Genomic DNA, 19,680 nt, shown 5'->3' on the forward strand with positions numbered 1-19,680 from the left:
ACTCCGCTTTTCACTTCAATAACAATTTTAGTTATTTCCCCCACTCTGAACCCTTGGACTTCATGAGAGACTGTAGCGTTTATGAACTTCAATCATCAATTCCTGTATTTCTGGCGCGTTCGCGAGCTTCAAACGGCAGTTGTAAAGGCAGCAAAGCACATGCTATGTAAACAAACGGAGGAAGGTAGCGTTTTAAAGGGTTTCACTGGAAACTTTTTTTTTCAAACGTGTTCAAAATCTTTTGACCTCGAAGCTTTAAAACTAACTTAAGTAATCGTTAGCTGTTTTAATTAGATGAAAGGCTTGTTGAGCATCAAGTGATGTTTATTACACCGTGAATATTTGTTTCCTTAGTTCGACATAGGTGAAAACAGTGTGTTTTTTTACCTTTAGCGTTTTTTCCTACATAATTACTTCGAGTTTTATACAGCCTAAAAACAATTTCGTATGTTCGTAGTGTACGGTGCATAAGCCACCAGCATTTTGTAATGCATGGCTTGTTTAATGTTTGCACTGAAGAAGGAAAAAAATTCGGAGGATAAGTGTACTTGAAGTAAAAAAAAATATTAAGAATTTGCTAACCTTAAGTCAAGTTAGTTTTCTTATTCAAGAAGAAAATTGTTCTCTTACAACTTTACTTAAATACAAAGTAAAACGTTTGTCACATGACAAACGACAACTTATCTTTCTGTTTTCTATACACTACACGGTCTTGTATTTAATCACATCGTGCAGCGAGCACTAAAATTTATTTTTTTTGTACTTAAGCTATTTCAGTTAAAGTATCCGCAGTATATAATTTTGTTTTGAATTGCGACTTGTTTTAAAATAAATTTACTCTCCTTGCTACAATGTTAATAAATTTTGAATGGTTCCTTCTTCTTAAGAATAACGTCTTTGTTTGGTTTATTCTTTGTTGATGTATAGTTTAGGTGCAATGAGAAAAATTATAATTGAATTGAGTTGAATGTCTTAAAAAGATCTGTTCTATAAAGTTAACAATTTTGGGGAGGGCAGGTGAAGGGATTTGGGTAGGAAAGCGTATAACCGAAAGGCTTCTGACTGGTATAAAAAGAAAAAAATTGCCATTTGAAAAAATAGCCAAAGGAGCAAAGATTGATCACCTTTTCAGAGTTTTAAAGAAATGCAGAAGCAAGTTTGACTGTCTCGTATACGAAATGCTGTTCATCAGGGACATTAATCCTTCGCTAAACACACAAAGTGACTCTATCCGCGCCAAATTATTTACTTGACACTTCCCTATTTTAATTAGAACTTTTAGTTTTTCTATTGTTTTACTTTACGTATTATGCCCATAGGACACACAACTATTTTTATTGTTTCACGTTATATATATTCTTATTTTAACTATCACTTCTTTTGACTTGATAATGGCGTAGAGTAGCGCCGAAACGTCGTCTACTTTTTTAAAGTTTTTAAAGTTTTAAAATGAGTTTTAACAATTTTTTAGCGTTTAATTTCATTATAAAATCGTTTTCTAAATCTCTGCTGTTACGAACATTTGAAACGAGCTGATAAAAAGGAGTGGAGGCTAATTATAGACGTCGTGGAAAGATCCAGAAACATATTTGTTCTTCCCCGTTCTCATTTGCAAAGAGTTTGGGTCTCGGTCGTCACGGGTTTCGCTAGAACATATTTTTGAGGTGAGACCCTATGTTACAAACATAGCGAGTGAAAATAAGAGGGAAATATTTGCTAAAAGATAAGAAAAAAAACTTGCAACGACAGCAATAAACAACATTTCTTTTAGCTGTAGATAAAATAGGCCGATGCCGGAAATAACTATATATCAAAAACATATTGAGGTTTAAGAAACTTCTTATAAAAACGTTCCTGACTCGGGCTCAATTTAATTTTTAAGGCAGTCTGATATAATTTTAGCTTTAGAGGAATAATATAAATCTCGAGCAGATCTAGCTGAATGTGTTAATCAATTATGACGGTACACAGCCAATGCTGTATTTACATGCATTTATTATTAATGGAGCTACCTTCTGTTCTGTTAATAAAGTACTAAACAAAGGATGTCATTTGCCAGAGGCAATCTTACTTTCAAATTGGAGGTAACCTCATAAAAATAGTTTTCTAAGGTAGAAAAATACCAACGGAGTAATAATAAACGTATAATAAACAAGAATGGCTAAGACTGAAGAGCTAACTGTTTTTATAACGTTTGAAGTGATGAATTCAAACTTCTGTCATCGTGTACCATACTGTTATGTCAACATTCATATATTCAATGCCACAAGCAAACAATAACTTTTTGTACACTGTGTTTATTTCTTTCGAATATGAATTAAAATTAAAATTTAAATTTAAATTCGAGTCGCATTTGTCTAGGAAGTGAACCGAACACGCCACAAAACCCCGTTATATCTGCAGCAATACGTTTGACCGGGTGTAGGAAGACAGCACTCAAATCCGAAGTGGTTTTTTCCGGTAATATGGGCAATAATTCTCGTCCTGAAACTATTGTCATCATAAACTGTGTCCTGAATGCTCCATTGATGCTCATATCCATTATTCGCAACACTCTGGTGCTAGCCGCCATATTGAGAACTCCTTCGCTACGTTCACCGTCCATGATTTTACTATTTACTCTGGCTGTTTCAGATCTTCTTGTAGGAATTGTCGTACAACCGATTTACGTTGCCGCAAGATTAACGGAAAATGGCCTCCTGTCCAAAGCAATGTTCGTAATGGTCGCTTCTGTGAGTGGCGGTTCGCTGCTAATAATGACAGCCATAAGTGTGGATCGGTTCTTGGCTCTTCATTATCACATGCGATATCCAAATTTGATGACGACACAGCGCGCTATGTATACATCAGTTGTTCTTTGTCTCATAAGCTTTTTGCAATCATCATTGTCATTTTGGAAAATGGATTCATATTATTTTGCTGCAGCTGCTAGTATTGTACTATGTCTTATAGTTTCTACTTTTTGTTACATCACAATCTATCGAGTTGTTCGACGGCATCAGTTACAGATTCATGTTCAACAACAAGCAGTGGAAAGTAATGTTGAAGTTGTTAATCAAAGCATCAGGCGATCGACTAGAAGTGCCAAAAACACTTTTATATATTACATAGTGATGATTTTGTGTTACACGCCATGGATTACTTCTTTGTTAATTTCAGCAATTTTTCCTACTCAATGGACAAAGGCATTGATCTTAGCAGATACTGCAGCATTTATGAACTCGTCCATCAATCCATTTTTGTATTGCTGGCGTCTTCGCGAGCTTCGAGCGGCCGTAACAAAGACTGCAAGGCAGATGATTTGTAAAGAAACGGAGCAAAACTAGTGAATTATCCATAGCAGAAACTTAAAAGAAATTTAATACTTTTTTTCAAAATAGTTTGACATCGAGCGGTCAAAAATTTATCATAAGTAATCTAACAATAGTAATTAACATTTAATAGTAATTTAACATTTTCACGTGACATGCCTAATTGTTTGTACAACATCGTTCCCAGTATTTTGAGTATGTCTTCATCTCAGTTATTCAAACGAGAATGACAAGAACTTTTGAAAAGTTAACTAGCTTTAGGCAGGAAATAACCATGTCACATTCTGAGATTACAGTACATAGTTTGCTGCATTTGGTATAGCTAGTATTACAGTCGAACCCCTATTAAGCGGCCACCCATTAAGCGGCCAACCCCTATTAAGCGGCCAGTTACTAAAGTCCCGAAAATATTGTCAGTAAAATACTGTAAATATAACCCCTTTTAAGCGGCCACCCCTATTAAGCGGCCGCGGCCACCTTTCTGCCGTCCCGATGAGCGTTCTTCTATTGTTTTTACCTCTATTTAGCGGCCAATAAGAATGTAATATACGATATTTAAATTAATTTCCAACAAGCTCAGACCGTGACGGCCGATAAAATCATTCAAACACAGGTTTATTGTCGTCTTCCTGTGATTCCGTTATTCCTTTTCACCTTATTTTGTATTGAAATAATGTAACCTTTTAAAAAGAGATTATGCTAATTTCTGACAAACCCCTATTAAGCGGCCAACCTCTATTAAGCGGCCAGTTGCCATTTCCCCGAGGGTGGCCGCTTAATAGAAGTTCAACTGTATCAGTAGAAATGGTAGGGAACACATTAAAACTATTTTAAATTAATCTAAAAGATAAAGCTTTAAAACTGATCTTACTTCAGATTTTGAAACAGTGTGTTTTCCTTAATTTTACTTCGGTAAGGAACTTGTATCTTTATACCGTAATTTTCAAAAAAATGCATGCAGCTTATGTCTTGTTTTGCGTGCATAATTGCCACTTTTATGATTCCGAAGATGACATGTTTAAGTAATACATCATTCTATCTGTGCTTTAAGTTTTTAAAGGCAGCCAGAATTAATCTTCCAGAATTAAGCGCAGCCTTAATAAATTACTGGCTTGTTATTACCAAAAGAATCTTAGATAATTGATTTTGTTTAATATTCTTACTTTATTTAAGTTTATCAGTTCTGGGTCATTTTTGCATAAACGAATCTTGAAGCTTTGTATACTGTATGTAAGACATACACTGAAGTGTCCCTTCCCTCACAATCTTCATTCATTCACGACCTCTGATTGTCAGTTTATAACATTTTTATTGCCTTTATTTTACATGTTACATGTTTTACCCAACATGGAAACAAGCCTTAAATTTAATGCGAAGTATACTTTTGAATACCGATTGCTGATATCTACCGTCAATTATTTACACAAGAAAGACGCGATTTTCACCAACTTTTTACATATTTACAAGCGCAAGATTTTTTTTTTGTTCCGCTCTTGTTGTCGTTCGGTAACGTCCATACGGTTAGTATTGTACCTCTATTTTTTTTTTCTCCCCTCCCTGTTTTTTTTTTTTTTCATTGCCAAAGTTAGCACTTATATAGATGGCATTTTGCCTTCACAATATCAGCATTCACTTAGTTGATATTCTTCTCCTCTCTTTCTGCTCCTTGGTTTGTTACAATGTCAATGTCAGAGTTTACTTGGTTGACATCTTGCTCTTCTCCCTCCCCTCCCTGGTTTGTTTCAATGTCAATGACAGCAATCACTTGGTTGACGTTTTGCTCCTCTCTCTTTGCTCCTTGGTTTGTTTTAATGTCAATGTTAGAGTTTACTTGGTTGACATCTTGATCCTCGCGCTCCCCTCCCTGGTTTGTTTCAATGTCAATGACAGCAATCACTTGGTTGACATTTTGCTCCTCTCTCTCTGCTCCTTGGTTTGTTTCAATGTCAATGTTAGCATTTACTTGGTTGACATCTTGCTCCTCTCGCTCCCCTCCATGGTTTGTTTCAATGTCAATGACAGCAATCACTTGGTTGACGTTTTGCTCCTCTCTCTTTGCTCCTTGGTTTGTTTCAATGTCAATGTTAGAGTTTACTTGGTTGACATCTTGCTCCTCTCCATCCCCTCCCTGGTTTGTTTCAATGTCAATGACAGCAATCACTTGGTTGACGTTTTGCTCCTCTCTCTTTGCTCCTTGGTTTGTTTTAATGTCAATGTTAGAGTTTACTTGGTTGACATCTTGATCCTCGCGCTCCCCTCCCTGGTTTGTTTCAATGTCAATGACAGCAATCACTTGGTTGACATTTTGCTCCTCTCTGTCTGCTCCTTGGTTTGTTTCAATGTCAATGTTAGCATTTACTTGGTTGACATTTTGCTCCTCCCGATCTCCTTCCTGGTTAATTACAACGTTGCGACCAGCATTCAGTAATCCAAACATTTTCTTTTCAAACTCTTCAGCTTGAGCGTGGTTTTTCTTCAAAAGTAACTCGATAAATGCAACACGGAACTGCCTTAATCTGACAGTATAAATAAGCGGGTTGATAAGAGAGTTTACAAGTACAAAAGACGCAGCAGAGAAATAAAATGCATAAATTGTATCTATCGAGACTCTGTCTTTAAGAACGTTCCTGATTATTCTAACAGTAATTATGGGCAGATAACTTAGAAACACTATTACAACAATTGAAGTGGTCAGTTTTAGGGCACGCTTTTCCTTTAAAAACCTTTCTCTGGCTTCCACTGATACTTGTTGAGCTGCTATTTGTCTTTCATGTCGGCGAGCCTCACTATAAACCACTACACTGTTGATTGCAATTAAAAACATAAATATAACTCCAATCGAATTTTGGATAGAAAAAAATAGGTTATGGTCGACGAAATGAAAAATAAGTAGGATTGCAGTTAAGATCCACGCAATGGCAGAAGCAATCAGCACACGAGCTTTGGTGACAATTTCAGCGTAACTGTAGCTTTGTTTGATAGCCATGTATCGATCTGCATTCATAAGCACCAAGTGGGCAAGTGACGAAAAACTAAAAAAGTTAATGAAATATTTCAAGACATTTCGCAATCGACAAACATGGCTTGTATCTTCCCCTTGTAGTACTGTAATTGCAAGAGCGATTTGAACTGGTTGGACAATGATTCCGACCATCGCATCAGTGGCCGCCAAGCATGCCAACGTTATGTTGGACATGCTTTGCAGTCGCGCCTTGATCTTCACGGCGACCATCGACAGCACGTTAAGTACAATGGTAAAAGGACAGGACACAACGAGGATGACGATGTTGAAGACCATCACACTGTAGGCGTGTGTGGAAAACTGCTGTGGAATCCCAAACATGAAACCGTCATTGTGACATTTGAAGGGAATCGTGCCAGTCTGGATTGGTAGGCTTGAGTTCATCTCGGCTTCTGCGCTTCGAATCTCCGATCGTTTATATGAACTGTTAACGATACAAGAGACTCTTTCGATCTGTTTGTTTTTAAGGTTCCGTTGTTTTTTCATTAGTACCGTGCGACCTAAGTTTGGCTGACATGTGCATTTAAGTGGCTATGTGCGTTGTCAGTGTTTGTGGTGAATTAATTTTGTTTCCTTTTACGCAGTCAACTTTTTGTTCAAAACCGAGAAAAAACACTTTTAATTTGAATCTTTATGTTCTTTCTAAACATGATTGGAAGCCTGATTCAAATGATAACTTTACCAGCTGGTAAACTCACAGAAGAGTGAACGTGTATTTGAGTAAAACATTGTCTTGCAACAAGCAGCTGTTTCTTTTCAGTGATTTTCCCTTGTTAAAAACTCTGTTAATTAGCTAAAAATGATTGCTCAAACGTTTTAAGTTGGATATCTTGTCGTGGTGGGCTAATCTGATAGTAATTAACCACAGGGCAAACTGAGTAAAATACGTATGATTAACGATTCGGAATGTTAACGAATGTACTGTTAAACTTATTTTCATGTTCAATTATCCCTGGCCTTATAATTACTAGCTGTGAGAATTTTTCAAAAGTACTGATTGTTTAACGTTATGTTCCGTTGGTTCAGTGAATCCGACAGTGCTAGAGAGGACTTATTGGCCTGTAATTAGTGATTCGTCACTGATTTCTACCATTTACCGTTTATTTTGATTTTCATTGTTGAAAATGGACAGAAGCAACAAATATCTATCAAACAAAGCCAAAACTTGAAACTGTTAGCAACTGCAACGACACTTTTAAGCATCGCTTTTAAACAACTGTTTTAGTTTTTTTTTTTTTTTTTTTTTTTTTTTTGCTTTACGGTTTCTTATAATCTTCATTTGGTACGTTGCTACCAGCTCTTTATTACCAAAAGAATCTTAGATTATCAATTTTCGTTTAATATTCTTACTTTATTTAAGTTTATCAGTTTTGGGTCATTTTTGCAGAGCTTGAAGCTTGAAGCTTGTATACTGTATGTAAGACATAAACTGAAGAATCCCCTCCCTCACGAACTTCATTCATTCACAAACTCTAATTGTCAGCTTATAAAATTTTAATTGTCTTTTTTTTTTTACATGTTACATGCTTGACCCAGCAGGAAAACAGGCCTTTAAATTAATGCGAAGTATACTTATGATTACCGATTGCTGATATCTACCGTCTATTATTTACACATAAAAGCTGCAATTTTCATCAACGTTTTACATATTTACAAACACACCTTTTTTTGTTTCGTTCTTGTTGTCTTTCAGTAATTATAAGGTCCATAAAGTTAATTTCTTGCTCCTCTTTCTCCCCTCCCTGGTTTTTTTAGTGTCAATGTTAGCACTAACCTAGATGACATCTTGCCTCTCTCTGTTCGCTCTCTGGATCGTTATAATGTCAGTATTAACATTCACTTGGTTGACATTTTGCTCCTCACTCTCACCTCCCTGTTTTTTTCAGTGTCCATGTTGACAGTAACCTAGATGACATCTTACCCCTCTCTGTCGCTCTCTGGATTGTTTCAATGTCAGTATCACTTAGCTGAAAACTTGCTCTTCCTCACTCCCCTCCCTGGTATGTTTCAATGTCAATGACAGCATTCATTTGGTCGACATTTTGCTCCTCTAGATCTTCTCGCTGGTTTGTTTCAATGTCAGTGTTAGCGTTAACTTGGTTGATATTTTGCTCCCCTCTCTCCCCTCCCTGGTGGTATGTTTCAATGTCCATGTTTAAAACATCTACTTGGTCGACATTTTGCTCCTCTCGATCTCCTCCCTGATTGGTTACAACGTTGCGCCAAGCATTAAGTGATCCTAACATTTTCTTTTCAAGCTCTTCAGCTTGAGCGTGGTTTTTCTTCAAAAGTAACTCGATAAATGCAACACGGAACTGCCTTAGTCTGACAGTATAAATAAGCGGGTTAATAAAAGAGTTAACCACTACTAACGACCCAACAGAGAAAAAAAGTGCAAAAATGACATCAATCGAGAGTCTGTCTTTAAGAAAGTTCTGAATTATTCTAAAACTAATTATAGGTAGGTAAGTTAGGAACATTATTACAACAATAGTAGTTGTCAGTTTTAGTGCTCGCTTTTCCTTTAAAAACTTTTCTCTGGCTTCCACTGATACTTGTTGAGCTGCTATATATTTGCCTTTCGTGACGGCGAGCCTCATAATAAACCACCACACTGCTGATTGTAATTAACACCATAAATACAACTATGAACGAATTTTGGATAGACACAAATAAGTTATGGTCGACGAAATGGAAAATGAGTACCACTGTAGTTAAGATCCACGCGATGGCAGAAACAATCAGCACACGAGCTTTGGTGACAAATTGATCGTAACTGTAGCTCTGTTTGATAGCCATGTACCGATCTGCACTCATTAGCACCAAGTGGGCAAGTGAAGAAAAGCTGAAAAAGTTAATCGAACATTTGAATACACTTCGCAATCGACATGCAGCGCTTGTGGTTTCTCCTTGTAGTGTCATAATTAAAAAAGTAATAACTAGTGGCTGGACAAAGACTCCGACCATCGCATCAGTTGCAGCTAAGCATGCTAGCGCTATGTTCACCATGCTTTGCAGTCGCGCCTTGATCTTCACGGCGATCATCGTCAGCACGTTCAGTACAATGGTAAAAGGACAGGTCACTACGAGGATGATGATGTTGAAGACAAGTATGCTGTAGGCTGGCGTGGAAAACTGCTGTGGAATCCCAAAGATGAAATCGTAATTGCGACATTCTAAGGGGATCGTGCCAGTCTCGATTTGCAGGCTTGAGTTCATCTCGGTTTCTGCGCTTTGAATCTCCGATGGTTTGTGAACTGTTAACGACGCAAAAGACTCCTTCGATCTGTTTGTTATTAAGGTTCCGATGTGTTTTCAATTTTACCGTGCGACCTAAGTTTGACTGTCACGTGTATTCAAGTGGCTTTGTGCGTTGTCAGTGTTTGTGGTGGATTAATTTTGTTTCCTTTTACGCAGTTAACGTTTTGTTCAAAACCGAGGAAAAACGCTTTTAATTTGACTTTTTATGTTCTTCCTAAACATGATTGGAAGCATGATTTAAATGTTAATTGCACTAGTTGGTAAATTCATAAATAGAGTCAAGGTGTATTTGTATAAAATAATATTTGACTGTTGGAAGCAACACTCGTCTTGTTACAAACAACTGTTTCTGTGCAATGATTTCCCCTAATTAGCTAAAACGTTTTAAGTTGGATATTTTGTCGTGGTGGGCAAATCTGATAGTAATAGCAAGGCACAATGAGTAAAAATGTGTGCGAATAACGATTCCGCGAATTCCCGTCTCATGTTCAAATATCCGTGGCTTTATAATTGCTGGCTGTGAGAATTTTTGAAAGTATTGATTGTTTAACGTTATGTTACGTCGATTCAGTGAATCCGGAGTGCTAAATAGGACTAATTGGCCTGTATACATGTACATAATGAGTGATTCGTCCCTTATTTGTGCCTTTCCCCGTTTATTTTAATTATCATTTTTTGTAGTTGAAAATGGAAAGAAGCAACGAATATATATCAAACAAAACTATAGCTTGCAACCATTAGCAACTGCAACAACTTTAACAAAATTATAATCATCAATTTGACACAACCGTTTAAGTGTTTTTTTTTTTATTATATGATATGGTTTTAATCGTCTCTATTTAGAGCTTTGCTCGTATTAAAAATTATTACTTAAATGCAGGCTTTAAAGTTCGATAAAAAAAAAGTTAAGCCTTAATTTTGCCATGCAGAGAGGCACAAATATGGCGACTGTAACTTATTTCAAACATCAGGAATTCACTTCTGCTATAAAAAGCGATCAGTTCCCCCAACATGCAGTTTTTAATTGTTTTCTAAACATACTTGATGTTGTGTGGCGTGGAAACTTCGAAATTCAGAATGTTCTCCTTAATCTAGAACAAAAATGCTAACGAGCCGAAAGTCTTCCAAAAGATTTTTTTTGACGTCTAATAGCCAAAGAATGAAAACAACTCAGGGGCCTTGCGATTTTGGATTTCAGAATTTTTGATGACGTGACGCGAAAGCAGCGCGAGAGAACAGACTAGATTTTTCTTTCCGAACACCATTCATTCAGAGAGTTCAGGGCCGATCATGCATGGAACTCATTCATTTTGCGGTCACCAAATGCCTGTTTTCAAGAGGCAGGTTCCTATTTGGCCGCGTATATTGATGTTTCTTTAAGCACGGAAGACACTACCTGAGGCTTGAAAGTGCTTTTTCGTCGTCTTTCCTTCAGACCTCTGCAAACTCGCTGTATCTTCCATTGCCCGATGAATTTAAAACTGCTGAGGATTCAAGTCGTTCGTCCAAATAAACAATGTTATGCAGGCTGGCGCGAAGGAGATATGGTCGTCTGCTACTTGTGTTTTCACCAGCTGTTTTCATCTTCATTACTATAATAAACTATCATACCCTGGAAGAGTTGCCAATGGATTCACGGTACTGGAGCAGAACAAATATACAAGGTCTGTGAATCGAAAACTCGTTTGCGTCACTATGATGTGTGACTGCATTGCTATTTAAACATGTTTAAATTTGTAACTTAAATTTGTAAACTGCTTATATATGTTTTCATACTGTGACTGTCATTTGGAGAAGTGAACTATATTTGGATTGGATCTCAGTTTAAGGTGCAAGCGGCCGTGTTTTCCTGCGACGGCTTCAAAGCAAAGTTTTGAGGGACTTTTAAACGGTCTATTAACCAAACTCTTAGCTAACATGCAGTTGAATTTGCATTAGCTTGAATTTCAGACGTCTTCTGAAATTAAGGTTAACTTTGCAACTGAAAGCAGATGGCTGTTTTGCGCATGCATTTATCTGTTTTCTCACCGTTTCTATGTCTGTCAAAATGTGTACGATGTAGGGATGGCGAATAATAAAATCAGAGACCATCCAGCCTGGACGCCGAGTCCCTTGATTTAAAATCAGAGACCAACACTTAAATAATCTTAGAAAACCAAGCCTGAGACTTACATGTATCAATTTACACAAGGCATGCAAATTTAGGACGGAAAAATCTGGCAATGCCTCAGGAATTTCGCTGAAAAAAAAAAATGTCTTCGATTTTCTTTCGTCAGGGCTGTTGGTCGTCGAAAAAATTGTCTAATTTGGGTCTGATTAGTTCGTGGATGACTAATTGGAATATGTAATCAAATTAGTTCGCAAATTCGCATTTTTAATATGATGTACGCTACCAACCGGAACAATGTCTGCGCGTTTAACATTTGAATAACATGCGTCAAAAAACCCTCCGCAGTGATAAACATGCCAAATGGAAGTTGCACTTTCTGAAGTATCCAATTGAGTCATGTGATTCAACCTCGGTTATTAGGGGCGTTGTAGCTCAAAACCTATTAAATAGATAACGAAGAAATTTTCGAAACTCGTGCCCTAAGCAAATAATTATGCCACTAAACGCAAACAATTGGCCTATCATTAGGCGAAGCTATAAATTAGTAATGAAAAAAACTGGGATAGGAGCATAAATAGCTTTCATATCAGCTTCACTTTATACTTGAATCCAAATGACGGCTTGTGCTAAATATACAATCTAGAAAGACAAACGAACCTCTGACACTGCGTGAAAGCACTTCATTGAAAATATTAAGCAAATAAATTTGCTTTGACTAGCTGTTCGAGATAACATCAAGCTTAGCTTAATCACCCAGTTTAGCTTCCCATTGGGTTGATCACTGGATTGTAAAACCCCTCTGGCGATATTCGTCTTTCACAATCGACTGGTTCAATCTTTGAAGGATTGCGATGTATGACAATACATTGCAGTGCACCGTTCCGTAAACACGAAAAATGAATGATGAAGTGATGTAGTTTCAAGAGATGCCGTCTGTTTTTTTGCAAATCTGGAAAATCAGGATTCGTTACTGAATATGGCTTTGTCTGTTAGTCAAAACAAAAATATATTGCAAATCAATCGCTGAAATGCAACTTTCTCTGCCACATATTGTATTCATATTGATTTAACAGACAACGTTTCTTTAATTGAATCTTATGATCATTTAGCAATCACATTTAAACTTCTAACATTGATTTTCTGTTCCTTTTTAAGCGATGGCGTGACATCGCTTTATGCCATGGCACACGATCGGTTCTTTCTGTCTGTTTTGCTCGATCAAAAAGAAATCAAGTTTAACTTAAAAACACAAAAGCAAAATACTTCTGTGCAGTTAGAATGGAACACTACAATGTATGAACGAAAGAGACTTATTATATATGATGGAATTTATTAGATTGAGTAAACAGAAATTTCCAATTCTTAAAATACAAAGGGCCGCTGTGAGCAAGAGACCGTTTAACCTTAAAAGCTTGCTCGCGCGTACCGTATGTCGTTTATTTACAATCTGTCGAGAAGAAGAAGAGAAAGTTGTCTTTCATAAAAGTGTAGGGTCACCGACCATTTAATATAGTAAACTGCAAGCGAAGTTTACGCAAACGGCTTTCAGACCTAAATGTGCTTATCATAGTTTCTTCAGTGCGCGTTTAATGCATGTCGTTGCGTGTTATTGCGTGCGAAATGAATTACGAGCGCAATACGGATGCGCATGAACAATTTAGCGCGAACGTCTTAAAGCTCTTAACATCGTGGCCAGAACTAAAGAATTCCCAGTTATATGGATACTAACATAAATAGTACATTTATGACGTACAGTTTTCAATTACAGCAACATCAGGCGGAGAGCTTGATCCACATATTCAGTTCCGTTGCTTAGGAAATCTGAAATTTGCAGCATATCCAAAGCTCCCCTTTTATACTCAAGCCGTTATTTAGCACGTTAAAACTAAACCAAGGCGTGCAAACAAATCGATTGAATGGTTTTCTCACCAGGTGTGATTTACAATGTTTGAGCTTTTTTTTATATTATTCTTCAGATTCCATTGTATATTCAGTTTTTAAATTTTTAAAGCATGTCTCAAATTCTCTGATATTTAAAAATGTAGTTCCATATGAGCATAGAGCAGGTTTCAATTGAGTGTCGTAAAACCAAAACCAAAGTAATTACTCCGGCCAATCACAAAGGACACAGACAAACCAGTGAACCAATCAAAACTCCAAGCAAATACATGTAGCTGGCATGAAGCGCGGGAAAACGTGCGCGAGCAAGTCACGATTGGTTTTGGTTTTAGTTCTGATTGGTCGAGAAAGTGGCGCGAAAGCCAATCACTAAGCGTAGCAATGCAAAACCAAAGCAAACGCAATTAACTTTCGACACTCAAGTGAAAACCGCTCTATTGCAGCACAAATTATCATCGTCAGAGACCCAGGGGCAGTTAGTCGGTGCAAAACAAAGTAAACCGACCCAGAAAAAATCAGTGCGGTGCAAGTTTTTGCATAAACGAGCCGCTGGGAACTGAGTCTCAGCTGACCACTTCCAAGTGGGTCTCTGAATGCTGGATTCTGATTGAGCAGAAACATCCTTTGAGGTACTGTTTCCAAAACAATAGCGAGTGTTTCGTTGTTGCGAGGTGTTTGGATACCCCGATGAAACACGAGCTTGAGTTTTGGAAATAACTTCTCACTTTTAAACAAGCAGAAGCTTCTCAAATGCAACAATAGGAAATTATGCAGTGACGTGTTTTGTCAAATAAAACAATAAGAAATTATGCAGTGTCAAATTTTTGCCCTTTAATCTGTAAGAACGCGATTGCATGCATGATTCATTAGCGATCCAGCCATGAGCGAGGAACTAGCGACGTGGTTTAGGAACGGAAAATGTTTTACGAGGAAGAGAATTAAGTCAAGAAAGCCGTATTCCCCGTCAACAAGGTATAAAAACTAAATACGCGTTAACGTTTTTAAACAATGGAGGCCCATTTAGAGATTACAATTTGCATTTGGTTTCGAAGCGCTCGACTCTCTGAATTGTTGGCAAAGCAAATTTGTCATTGGAGTAGAGCAAAAAGAACGAAGTGTCATATCCACCAAAAACAATTTATGTAATAGTATTTAGTATCCGACGCTATCTGTATTTAAGGAATTGTTGTTAGCACTATTTACGATTTCATGAGTTGTATTGGTAAAAATATTAAACAAGAAGTTCCGCTATAAAAGGGATGGCACCTCGCACATTTCACACTTCTCGGGCGCGAAATGCAAATTTGTACTCTTTGCATTCGCGGCACATTGTTGTGCCGAGCGTCCTTCAAGCTGAACATGCTTTGAAATCTCATGAAACCAAGATATATTATTGACAAAAATATGAAAAGTAACTTCCTAACGTTTAACAGAATATTCCTAGCGAAAATAAAACACATTTTATCAGTAACAGTTGTGGAAAATACGCAGGTTGGTTGCCAGTTGTTTACGCTTTGATGATTGACTGACAATTGGGCGTGAGAATGGCCAGGCCAGGCCCCTTTTATACCGGAACGTCTTGTTTAAAGGATACTACGGGCTAATAAATATCATTGATTTTGTCCAAGTCGTCGACGTGCATATTTTAGTGGTATATACCACTCTCACTGTAGACTGGTATACTGTTTTTCATTGGGTATCCAAATGCATGCACGTGATGTGGTATACATCTCGTGATTGGAAGTTAACTTAATGAATCATTAATGAGTTTGAGAAATATTCTTCCCAATCAGATTGAACAGTACTTTTAGAGTATTGCAGACAGACAGAGACAGACCGACATTGTTCAAATTGTTTATAGTCCTAATATCTTCATGTTTTAATGTCTATTTTTGTCTGTTTTTTTATTTAGAGAAATGCAAAATCCCTCGTGATTGGTTGTTTCCATTTTGTGAAGCTAAAGTTCAAGTAAGCACACATCAACATAGTCATCAAGATCCTGGAGGGAAATGGTCGGGTACTTTCTTGTAAAGAGAGAGAGATGCTCGTCATCTTTCTTAGCGTTGTAAATTACAGATTTTGGTCACACTCGGGGTGTCCAGGACAGAACACCAATATTTTTAGCAATCAGGGTCTCGGTTATTGTTAATGCACCTGATCATGAAGAAATAGAAAATGCTGCTGTATTTTACTGGTGATCTATACCGACCAGGCATGAAAAAAAATATCTTTTCGGAGTAAAGAAAGCTTCAGCCAAACCCATTTGAATTGGACTCCTTCTAAGGTTTAAATACAATTTTCCGACAAACATTTCGTCCCCCACGCCCACTCACAACCTCTGGGGCCTACAGTAAAACCTCGATTTAACGAAGTGCCAAGGGACTGGGGAAATTTGTTCGTTATATCGAGGGTTCGTTATATCGAAAACCTCGATATAGCGGTTTGCGGAAAAACAACTAAAATGTTCGCTATATCGAGGTATAGTTAATAATTGTTTTCACGCTGTTATGTTGCACTACCCAGCATTTACTGACCGGATCATGAACGACTGTCAAAAATGACATTTGTGCTTTTAATGTCTTATATCCACTTGTCTTGGATATGGACATATGTCTTGAAGTTGTTCCCCTGTTACAGGATTAAAGTAATTTCATCCTTGTTGGCCTGTTGTACGTTCATCTTTTGTCGCGAGTTAACTCTAATTCGTTATATCGAGGTATCTATTTTATGTTTGGGCTTCCGAATTGTGTTCGTTATAACGAGGATTTCGTTATATCGAGGTTCGTTATATCGAGGTTCTGTTCCATACATTTTACTGTAATTTTGGCCGGGCTGAAAAATATCGTTCGTTATACCGAGGACTTCGTTATATAGAGGTTCGTTAAATTGAGGTTCCAATGTACTACTGTATACGTACACCTATATGCATGTATTCAGATTTATTTTTATTTGTATAGGAAATCACATGATTTCGAGTGCAGTTTGGGATAAATAAACGAGTAAATTTTTCAAAGACTAAAAAAATTGCACGAGCCCGAGTGCTTATTCATCCCAAATTGCATTTGCTCAAGCAAAGCGTGAAGTTAAGTCGGCTTGCAGTTTGGATTTCGTCGGCAATTTCCTTCTTAGGAAACCATTTATTCCAAAACGAGAACCAAAAACCAGTGCTTTTCAGTGCTATGGTATTTAGAGCTGTCTTCTGGTCCTGTACTGTGCTCAAACCGCTAGCCATTTTTTTACTCGCATCTCGAAGCAGATCCAAACTTCGCGCCATTCAGATCGCGTGGAAGCGTTTGATTGGCCCTTTTGTGGCTGCCTTTGTTTATTAACCAATCAGGATGCCGCGTTTGTTTGTTTTGTTTTGCACTGAATTTCCTCATTTCTGCACTGAATTTCCTCATTTCTGCATCGAATTAACTAAAAACTGCATTTCTCTAAGCCAATCAGATTCGAGAAATTTTTTGATGTATATTATTAAGTAACTTATCCATGTTATTTAATATGCACCTGAGATTGGGAGGCATACTGACTAATGGTTAGTGCATTTAAAACTCTGGATTGTGAGGGTTAGCAGGTTTCCTTTTGGGTGGATCAAGGAATTTCGGAAACGGGGAGTTGGTACGACGACTAATTGAGGAGATATAGGGCATATACAGTTATCACTGATTTTTTTCATTGTATTTTTTTTAATTTTCAGTGGTTACAGAAAGCATGGAAAAGAAATAAAAATTGTTATGTTGGAAGGCACAATCTCAAACCAGACAATTTATGCTCCATCATCACTTACCTAAGTGAGGTACGTGAACTTGTCTTGAATGCTATCACATGTGCTGTTGTGTTTGTCTTTAATCATTTATATGCAATCACGTTATTTTAAGCTAACGACTTGAATCTATATTCTGAAAGGACACAAACTTTTATGGAATGCTTCCAAGATCAGTGGGGGATCCAGACCCTTAACTCTGTATACACCCAAAAAGTTTTTAGCAGGGAGAGTCTTTTGACTACATTTACATATTATACATACAGCAGAAAGGCACCTGATGGACACTACACATACCAATCTGAGAAGATCTTTATCCACCCATAGCCCCCACCCTTAACCATGCATACAACTTGCCCTCCCCCACCGGTACCCCTTAAAGAATCCAGAGTTGGGCCCTTTGTCTGCCCTACCTCTGAACTCCACTCATGAGTTATGGAACTCTTCACTTAAACCTGACAAAATGCTGAAGAAAATCAATGTTAGAGCAGGTCAGAGTTAAAGAATAGCATATGTCTACATGAGAGGGCTGTAATTCCCTGCAGGCAAATTGACAGACTGATTCCCTACTCACAGAATAATCATGGGGGCGGGAGTCCATGTTCATTCTATATTTAATTTAGTTTTTTTTTTATTTCTTCGCAGGTGGAAAGCTTTTGCCCATTGTTACCACGGCGACAGAAAAATACTACAAAAGAGCATAAGGTTTGAACAAGCCACATTAAGATTTGGCCTTTCAAAGTTTTCTTCCTTGATATGATTTTTTTTCTTCCCTGCTAGCAACAATGAGATTTGAATTAGATAGCACATTCAATAACACATTAACCAAGCTGAATCTGCGCTGGATGCGTGATCGTATCAACAGGATGTGGCCTCTGTGGGTAACGGCAGCTAAACAGTTTGAGGCGGAAGCATCCCTTCGAAGGCCACACCAAGTCAAAAAGGTATGTTGACTGTACTGAGTTGAACTTAAAAATATGGTAATTTTCCTCATCAATTCCTGCAAATTATTTTTTTTTAAATGTCAGCTGTTCAGAGAACCTGGAGGCAACTGAAGTGCCTGCCCATCTGATGATATGCTATACTTTTGTCATCTGTTCACTGCATGCAGTGTATAATCATGGGGGCGGGAAATAGTACAATGAACATGACGGAAATAATTATTCAAACTAACTTATTAATGAGTCATAATTATTTGCCTTATTGTTCCTGAGAAGGCCTTCCTCTTTTAAAGTTCCACACCAGTTTTTATTACATATAACCTTTAAAACCTTAAACATGCAAGTTTATTACGGCTTGAAATTGTGTACCAGTGGGAAAACCAGCAAGCAACCAAAGAAATGAGTCTCTGGGTTGGAAGCTTTCATGGGTCTTCCTTGGTATCCAGGACTCGAAATTTCTGCCATCCCTGGACCTGTTTCTGGGTGTAATGTCTGAACCCAATGCAAGGGGACTCTAGATTTTTCAAGATTTCGGTTCCCTGGGCTCTCTGGGCTCCTGAAGGGGACGGGGATTGGGTATAAATTCCATCTCCCATACCTATCGTTTGCCAAAATCTCAGTCCCATTCTCATTTGTTGGTTTATGATTCCTAGTCCCAGTGACCCAAATTGCATTTTCCCATTGAAGAAAAAAAAAGAATCACAGTTCCCGTTTTACTCCTTCAGGCCTAGCACATTAGATAGGTACGTTTGCGATAGATAATTCAAATAGATGGGAGAATTAAAGGGACAGTAAGGGTGGCCAGACTTCTTTCCTCTTCTTTATAACCAAACTAAGATAGGTTCAGTCTGCATTTGGACCTTGTGCTCATCGAGCCAGAACTTATCCCAGTTTCTGTAGCATTTAGTGACTAGGAGTATTTCAACTCTTCCCTGGATGGGATACAAGTCCATCACATGATTAGCTCCAGAATTAAACTTACCAGTACCCCTTTGTATACCTACACCGCCGCCTGGTTAGCTCAGTTGGTAGAGCGCCGGACTGCTGTGCGGGAGGTCGTGGGTTCGAACCCCAGACCGGACCAACACTCAGGGTCTTAAAATAACTGAGGAGAATGTGCTGCCTTTGTAATTACATCTGCAAATGGTTAGACATTCTAGTCTTCTCGGAAAAGGACGATAAACCGTAGGTCCCGTCTCCTGTATCTTCAGTCTTCTAACAGGGGACGTTAAAGAACCCACACACTATTCGCAAAGAGTAGGGCACGAAGCTCCCGGTGTTGTGGTCTGGCCTTTACAATTGTATCTTAAAATTACAGTATATGTAAAGCGCATTTGAACATATACACATGGAAAATGCGCTATATAAATACA

The 19,680-nt window shown here is 37.8% G+C and overlaps 3 protein-coding genes across 3 annotated transcripts in view; 2 read left to right on the forward strand and 1 right to left on the reverse strand.

The window, feature by feature from the left end:
- The window catches only part of LOC144630341 (alpha-1,6-mannosylglycoprotein 6-beta-N-acetylglucosaminyltransferase A-like), a 241,034-nt gene that overhangs the window by 91,763 nt on the left and 129,591 nt on the right, over positions 1–19,680 (reverse strand). The window lies entirely within an intron of this gene.
- LOC144629461 (melanocyte-stimulating hormone receptor-like) lies at positions 2,190–3,326 on the forward strand. Its single transcript, XM_078487665.1, has one exon. The coding sequence runs from the start codon at positions 2,466–2,468 to the stop codon at positions 3,324–3,326; it is 861 nt and encodes a 286-aa protein (XP_078343791.1). The 5' UTR covers positions 2,190–2,465.
- The window catches only part of LOC144631017 (alpha-1,6-mannosylglycoprotein 6-beta-N-acetylglucosaminyltransferase A-like), a 44,135-nt gene continuing 35,587 nt past the window's right edge, over positions 11,133–19,680 (forward strand). Inside the window, exons 1-5 of the mRNA XM_078489378.1 lie at positions 11,133–11,258; positions 15,516–15,571; positions 17,301–17,399; positions 18,012–18,070; positions 18,142–18,310. Of these exons, the coding sequence (XP_078345504.1) occupies positions 11,222–11,258; positions 15,516–15,571; positions 17,301–17,399; positions 18,012–18,070; positions 18,142–18,310 (420 nt within the window). The 5' untranslated portion in view covers positions 11,133–11,221. The remainder of the gene's footprint in view (positions 11,259–15,515; positions 15,572–17,300; positions 17,400–18,011; positions 18,071–18,141; positions 18,311–19,680) is intronic.

Source organism: Oculina patagonica, chromosome 11 (assembly GCF_052425735.1).
Source record: "Oculina patagonica isolate OP01 chromosome 11, crgOcupat, whole genome shotgun sequence".
NCBI lineage: Eukaryota > Metazoa > Cnidaria > Anthozoa > Scleractinia > Oculinidae > Oculina > Oculina patagonica.

What these genes read in the sequence shown, in the direction of transcription:
- LOC144629461 (XM_078487665.1), top strand. Translation starts at nt 2,466, where the DNA reads ATGGGCAATAATTCTCGTCCTGAAACTATTGTCATCATAAACTGTGTC.